Source organism: Eleutherodactylus coqui, chromosome 5 (genome assembly GCF_035609145.1).
Source record: "Eleutherodactylus coqui strain aEleCoq1 chromosome 5, aEleCoq1.hap1, whole genome shotgun sequence".
Classification (NCBI taxonomy): domain Eukaryota; kingdom Metazoa; phylum Chordata; class Amphibia; order Anura; family Eleutherodactylidae; genus Eleutherodactylus; species Eleutherodactylus coqui.
In genome coordinates this window covers 172,787,511-172,795,136 of record NC_089841.1, presented here as the reverse complement: position 1 = coordinate 172,795,136, position 7,626 = coordinate 172,787,511, and the positions used below count along the sequence as shown (strand labels likewise).

Below are 7,626 nucleotides of genomic sequence, written 5' to 3'. Positions count from 1 at the left end.
TCATTCCCTGTGCTGATTGGAGGTTATTTTAGAGGTCAGACCCCATCAAATATTGAGAACCTTTTAAAACTCTCTCAATAATATTTAGGTTTGTATCCTATTTTCTATTCTATTCTTAAAATAGATATACATACTAATTACTATAATGAATTCCCTTAAGTTACAATAATACCCTTCTGAGTTCTAACATATAGATAAAGGGCAGTGTGACAAGCATTTAATGAGCACTTGGGTTTTGTAGCACAGTATATTAGAGCCACAATACATGGATGGAAAACACGACTGTAAAATGTACTTGCAGTAATAAAATACAAAATGGGGACAAGGTAATTTAGATTTTTGTATTCATGTTGTGTTACCTATATATTTCTGTATGTGCAGTACATATACATTTTTAATGTGTAGAAATTGTAGATTACCAATTTTGTTTACTAGTTTTATCTATATGTTTACTCATTCAAGTCCCAGGACCTGGACAGAGAAAAATTTGACTTATGAAGAAGAATTTATTCTTCTGGGCTTGGTAACAGCCCCACTGCCACAAATGGTTCTTTTTGTGATGTTTTCTGCCATTTATGCCTTAACAATCACTGGAAATCTCATGATAATTGCAATAATTAAACAAGAATCTCATCTACACAAGCCCATGTACTTTTTCCTGGCTAATTTGTCATTTTTAGAGGTCTTCTACACTTCAACTATTACACCAAAAGCTCTAAGAAACCTTCTTCAGGAGTCTAAAAGTATTTCTTTTGTGGGTTGCTTCACTCAGATGTATTTCTTTGTTGCTCTTGGAGGTTCTGAATGTGTTCTCCTCACTGTTATGGCTTATGATAGATACATTGCTATATGTCAACCTTTATTTTATTCTACACGTATGAATCCTTCTTTATGTGTACAGCTGTTGTGCCTGTCTTGGGTTATTGGATTTTTCAATTCCCTTGTGCACACTGTGTACACAGCTATGTTACCATTCTGCAAAGATCACGTAATCCGACACTTCTTTTGTGATATACCGTCACTGCTGAAGCTATCTTGTAGAGATACCTATTCAAATGAGTTGGTATCTATTTTTGTGGGGGGAATTGTGATTGTAGGTGGCTTTATGTTAACACTTCTCTCATATATTTACATTTTAAAAGTTGTACTAAGAATTCGAAGTGAAAATGGAAGGCAAAAAGCATTTTCCACATGTGGGTCCCATCTAATTGTGGTTACTATATTTTTTGGGACTGTTATTCTGACATACATACTTCCAGGCTCCGATTCTTATAATGAACAGAAAAAGGTGTTGTCTGTAATGTACAGTGTTATGACTCCTTTGATCAACCCAATAATCTATAGTTTCAGAAACGCAGATTTTCAGAAAGCTATTAAAAAAAGGATATCACACAGAAGGTTTAGATAAATATTTACGGGTGTCATATATGGGGTCCACTGAATGCCAAAACAGAGAGAAGCTATGTAATCAGATTATCTTCATGAAGCAAGTTCTTTAAAGGGGTTTCTCCACTTTCAAAATTGATGACCAACCCTTAGGATGGGTCCACAGAGCACAGACTATGCTTAGATTATGTATTTGCTTATGTGCATGACAGTATGAAGATGGAGCTTCATACTGGATGTTGTGCATGATACAAAGCAGATCTGCATGTTCTTATACTATCAATGAATAATTTAGATTAACCCACATCACAGGCCTCTCACTAGCCAAGCCACAAACCTACTGTACACTGATGAGGGGCAAAAAACCCGAAACAGCTGTATGTGTATGGTTTTCTGGCTTGTGGTCAATTCCCAATCATTTTCCTAAAGACTTGTTTAAAGTATCTGACATTGATTTGCAGGAATACTGCCATTCAATAGGTTGTGCTGCAGAGGTATTGTTCCATCTTCCTTATTTGCATATATTTTCCAGAGGAGCTTGCAGGGCCTTATAAGTCTCCTCACTCACCTCCTAGGTGTCTCCACACACCTTCTACGTGCTCTCTTTAAGGAGAGATGATACCCTTCCTGACCCACATCATAGGCATCTCAATAGCCAAACCAGAAATCTACTGTACACTGATGAGGGGCGAAACCCCCAAAACAGCTGTATGTGTATGGGAATGGACCACAAGCCAGAAAACCAATCATTGTTATAAAGACTTGCTTAAAGGACCTGACATTAATTTGCAGGAAAACTGCCATCCAATAGGTGGCACTGTGAGGGTATATGTATATACTGCCATATGTTTTTTATGCTTTTATACCTGTATGCAAGTTCTATTAAATGCTAAAATGAGAAAAACTTAATAAGTCGCCTTACATCAGATATTCCAAAGGCCTTGCAAGGCGAAGACAAAATGTATCTTGAACACCGCAAGGAAGAACCGGATACGAAGGCCGCGTGCTTGGCTGTTTTCCCAGAAGCGCCGTATCTAGATAACGACTGTTCAACTACGTATATAATTATCACTGTCTCAGGCGGAAATGCGGACTTCAAATATATGGTTATGCGGTGAATTTGAGCCAATGAGACCATTACCCATTCCTAGTGATGTGACCAAAGGGTATAAGTCCCCATGTAATCTGTAATAAAGTGCGCAGTTATGTCCCCGTGTGAGGAACTATACCAGACCTCCGTGTGTGGTGTCTCTTCTTTACCGCCGGCAGCGGGGCATTGGGGTGGGCCTGATTGGTGCTGTACGCAGAATTTCCCTGAGAGATGTCGCCCTACAAAGTGGGGCGACAAAACCGGAGCCGTGCAGCCCAGACCACCCGGATCCATGCCACGGGGAAGCCGTCCTGCTGCAAACCGAGCCTGATCAACTCGCAGAACTCCAGGTAAGACCAGCATATATCTATGTTGCGTTTTACGCTCAGAGTCTTGCAGCAGAAGGGACTATCTGTGTTTTGTGACCGGATGGCTTGGGTTAAGAGTTCTACACGGTAACTCGTGGGCTTCAGGTTTGCCATCACGGACCACTGACCGTGATAAGCGCACCAATCACCCATCCAGGGACTAGTCACTAGTCTATTTGTTGCTGAAGTCCATAGTGTTTTAACAATAGTGGAGATTGTTTGTTGTATCTGCAGAATTTTTTCTCTTTCTTTTCATTTTGTCTCATAGAAGTAGGGACCCTCCGTTTTAGTTTAGTTAGTTGTTGATGGTTTAGCTGAGGAGAGGGATGCACTGTATGGGACTGGTTCCATAGAAGGAGATACCTTCGGTTGTTTTGCCATATATAAGGGGCTGACAATTCGGGTCAGAAGGATGCACTCTATGGAGCGTGTTATTATTATTGTTGTTGTTGTTTTAATATGCGTAAGACCTTATTAAAGAAGACGGATCCCCTTATGGGCCGCCGCCGTGCGGATCAATTGATGGCGGAGAGACAAGGGTCCCAATTTGTAAAATGTAAGAAAACTCCTTCGAAAATGTGTAACAAGGACCCGCACGGTAGATTACAGTATAGTGACTGGGAGGAGGTTCTTAGGACCAAGAAGGGCGCCTTAAAAGACAAAGGTTTACTAGAAGGTGCTGAAGTGAGGAGCAGAGGAACAGTCAGAGAAAGTTAAGTATGTACACATATTAAGAAAGTATCCGTAATTGAAATGTTGGAAAGTACAGTAAGTGATCAAGAGGGTGTCGGGAGACTGTTATTGAAAGTTACATTGGCAGTTACGTAGGGAGAGAAGTATGAGGAACAAGCAAAGTCGAGAGGAAAGTTACAAAGCATGTGATTTGGTGGCAGAGAGAGAGAGGAAAAGGTGTATAATACTAGGTGGATAGATATAGATGTATGTGTGTGTGTATATATGTATATATGTACAAATGGTTAACTGAGCTCGCTTTTAGTGGGAGAAGGATTGTTTACTTGAAGCTGCAGTCTGTGTCTAGCTTGTCAAGGTCAAGAGATAACAGCGAGAAAGAATGCAATACTAACCCTGGAAAGTAGCTTTGCTTGCTTCAATGGCATAGAAGCTTGGAATGAATCTAATGAATTATACTGTCTTAGAAGGCAGGAAATATAGCAATTTCTAAGGTATATTCTTACTGGGTTCTGAGGTCACAAATGGACACGTCTTGGTCTCTTTCATACAGGTGTAAGAAAGTTATACCCCACTCACATCCTGTGGGGGCTTTTAAGAATACAGGGGTTGAAAATGCAGAACATGGTGCGCTGTCAGAAGGTCCCAGCTTATGTGTTATTTATGAGTTCAAATGCAGGGAATGGTTAAACTAAAACAACTTTGTTCAGTCGGTGAATGCATATTCGCAGAGAGATAACAGTTATTTTGCAAAGGTGGGGGCTTTCAGATTTCACTCTAAGCTCAGGGTCACAGACAGAAGGAAAGACAAGGGTGGGCTGAAAGATACCCACGCATTCTAAAATATATCAGCGTTTAATATAGCATATAATAGCTTGAGTAAATAAGAAATATAGAATGTCTCAGTCACTCAGCAAACTTTTTCACATAATTTGTCAAAAATAGCGCTCATTCACAATCTCATCTCAATAGAATCATGTACTTTATAACATTATAGCACTCACCTCAATGTTTTTCAACTGATGTATGTTTGTTAAACTTTTTTTCTGTGCATCTATATGTACTGGTACACCTTCAAATGAGGGGGGTTGACGGGGCAGACTTGAGTACATGGATGGATGAGAGTTAATGACCAGTGTTCAGGCTGTGATGAATGTAAAATGTGTGATGCAGATATTGACTGAGGATAAAAGTTCCCCCCCCCCACCCCCCATGCATAAGACTTTACTTGTTTGTGATGTGGATGGGCAGACTATAAAGTTTAAATGAAGGTGTGAAGATAGACGCAAGCAGCCAGTATCGAGGGGGTGGAGCTAGATGATGTAAAAGTACATAATGGATCATCCCTCTCTTGTCAACAAAGGAGGGGGTGAGGATCTTGAGCGGCCAGTAAAAGTTTTTCTTCTCAAATTTGATAAGACATTGCAGGCAGGATCAGATTAATAATGAATTTGCTTAAAGGATATCACATTTCAAATATTAGTAGATGTTTGTAGATTATTCTGCCCCGATGTAAGTCATGTCTCTGTTATTGGCGCTAACATCTTACAAGCCTTATCTGCATCCATCAAATCTTTTTCCAATGTTGTACTACTTTGAACCCGGCTACTCTAGTTCCAATTGAGTATCCTGGTTCAAAGGGGGGAGGAGAAGGCATAGGTGATCCAGGTATTGCAAATCAGCCATTTTTAAATTTTTTTTGCAACAAGATTCTGATCTATTTAAAATAGAATACCAACATGATTGTCTAGCATAAATACCAGCATGATTGTCTAGCAGTGATGCAACAAGAAAATGTAAGTTTTAAAAAAGTTACTGAAACCCTTGTTAACAATTAGAGATGAGCGAGCACCAAAATGCTCGGGTGCTCGTTACTCGGGACGAAATTTTCGCGATGCTCGAGAGTTCGTTTCGAGTAATGAACCCCATTGAAGTCAATGGGCGACCCGAGCATTTTTGTATATCACCAATGCTCGCAAAGGTTTCCATTTGTGAAAATCTGGGCAATTCAAGAAAGTGATGGGAACGACACAGCAACGGATAGGGCAGGCGAGGGGCTACATGTTGGGCTGCATCTCAAGTTCCCAGGTCCCACTATTAAGCCACAATAGCGGCAAGAGTGCCCCCCCCCCCCCCAACAATTTTTACTTCTGAAAAGCCCTCATTAGCAATGCATACCTTAGCTAAGCACCACACTACCTCCAACAAAGCACAATCACTGCCTGCATGACACTCCGCTGCCACTCCTCCTGGGTTACATGCTGCCCAAACCCCCGCATGACCCAGTGTCCACAGCGCACACCAAAGTGTCCCTGCGCAGCCTTCAGCTGCCTCTTGCCACACCACCCTCATGTCTATTTATAAGTGCGTCTGCCATGAGGAGGAACCGCAGGCACACACTGCAGAGGGTTGGCACGGCTAGGCAGCGACCCTCTTTAAAAGGGGCGGGGCGATAGCCCACAATGCTGTACAGAAGCAATGAGAAATATATTCCTGTGCCACCGCCATCAGGAGCTGCACACGTGGGCATAGCAATGGGGAACCTATGTGCCACACACTATTCATTCTGTCAAGGTGTCTGCATGCCCCAATCAGACCGCGGTTTTTTATAAATAGTCACAGGCAGGTACAACTCCGCAATGGGAATTCCGTGTGCACCCACAGCATGGGTGGCTCCCTGGAACCCACCGGCTGTACATAAATGTATCCGAATGCAGTGCCCTGGACAGCAGAGCTAACGTCAGATTAAATGCAGGTGGGCTTCGGCCCACACTGCATGCCCCAACCTGACCGGGGTTTTTAATTCATAGACACAGGCAGGTACAACTCCCTATTGTGAAGTCCCTGTGGACCGACAGCATGGGTGGGTGCCAGGAAGCCACCGGCGGTACATAAATATATCCCATTGCATTGCCCATCACAGCTGAGGTAATGTCATGTTTAATGCAGGTGGGCTTCGGCCCACACTGCATGCCCCAGTCAGACTGGGGTTCTTTAGAAGTAGAGACAGGCAGGTACAACTCCCTATTGTGAAGTCTGTGTGGACCGACAGCATGGGAGGGTCCCAGGAAGCCACAGGCGGTACATAAATAAATCCCATTGCATTGCCCAGCACAGCTGAGGTAAGGTCATGTTTAACCCCTTGAGTGGCACGCCCGGAAAATTTCCGGGACGAGCTCCACTGCTCATAGCAACGGGCTATGTATCACTATGGGAGCTGCAGAGCACCATGCCACAAGCTGTGACATTGTGCTCTGCCTGCACAGACCCACAGAGAACAAAGCAAGGGCTTTGAAAAACCAGCAGAAGATATTGCCGATATGTCGGCAATCTCCTGCTTTGTTTACAAGTTGCCATAGAGACCATCGGCTTGTCAGAAGCAAGCCGATGGTCTCTGTGGCAGGGAGAGCTGGTTCTAAGCTGTCAGAGGACAGCTAGGTACTAGCTCTTACAGCAGAGATCAGAGAAAACCTCCGATCTCTGCTGTGTTAACCCTTTACAGTCACATAGACTGCAGCATGTAAAGGGTTGTCACTGCAGCATGTAAAGGGCTGTCACCATCGGACCCCCGGAATGTGATCAGGGGTCCTGATGGGTCCCTGTGGAAGTCCCCTAAAGGGACCAAAAAAAGAAAAAAAGTAAAAAAAAAAAAAAAAGTTAAAAAATTATTAAAAAAGTAAAAAAAACACTTCTCTCCTTTTACTTTGTAAAAAATCAAAAATACAATCACACATGTGGTATCCGTGTGCGTCGTAATGACCCAGAGAAGGAAGTTAATACATTATTTAACCCCTTAATGACATGGCCCCTTTTTTTCTTTTTTCCCCATATCTTTTTTTCCTCCCCCCTGTTTAAAAAATCACAACTTGTCCCGCAAAAAACAAGCCCTCATACGGCCATGTCAATGGAAAAATGAAAAAGTTATGCCTCTTGAGACGCAACTGCAAAACTAGTTGAAATTCAATGATTAGACCATTTTAAAAAACCAGCCCTGGTGGGCATGACAGGGTGGTAGGAAACCCGCCACTCAAGGGGTTAATGCAGGTGGGCTTCGGCCCACACTGCATGCCCCAGTCAGACTGGGGTTCTTTA

The 7,626-nt window shown here is 42.6% G+C and overlaps 1 protein-coding gene across 1 annotated transcript; it reads left to right on the top strand.

Annotated features, from left to right (window-relative positions):
* Positions 1-445: 445 nt before the first annotated feature.
* On the top strand, positions 446-1,408 carry LOC136628852 (olfactory receptor 5F1-like). The gene has a single exon (XM_066604945.1). The coding sequence runs from the start codon at positions 446-448 to the stop codon at positions 1,406-1,408; it is 963 nt and encodes a 320-aa protein (XP_066461042.1).
* Positions 1,409-7,626: the final 6,218 nt, after the last annotated feature.

What these genes read in the sequence shown, in the direction of transcription:
- LOC136628852 (XM_066604945.1), top strand. Translation starts at nt 446, where the DNA reads ATGTTTACTCATTCAAGTCCCAGGACCTGGACAGAGAAAAATTTGACT.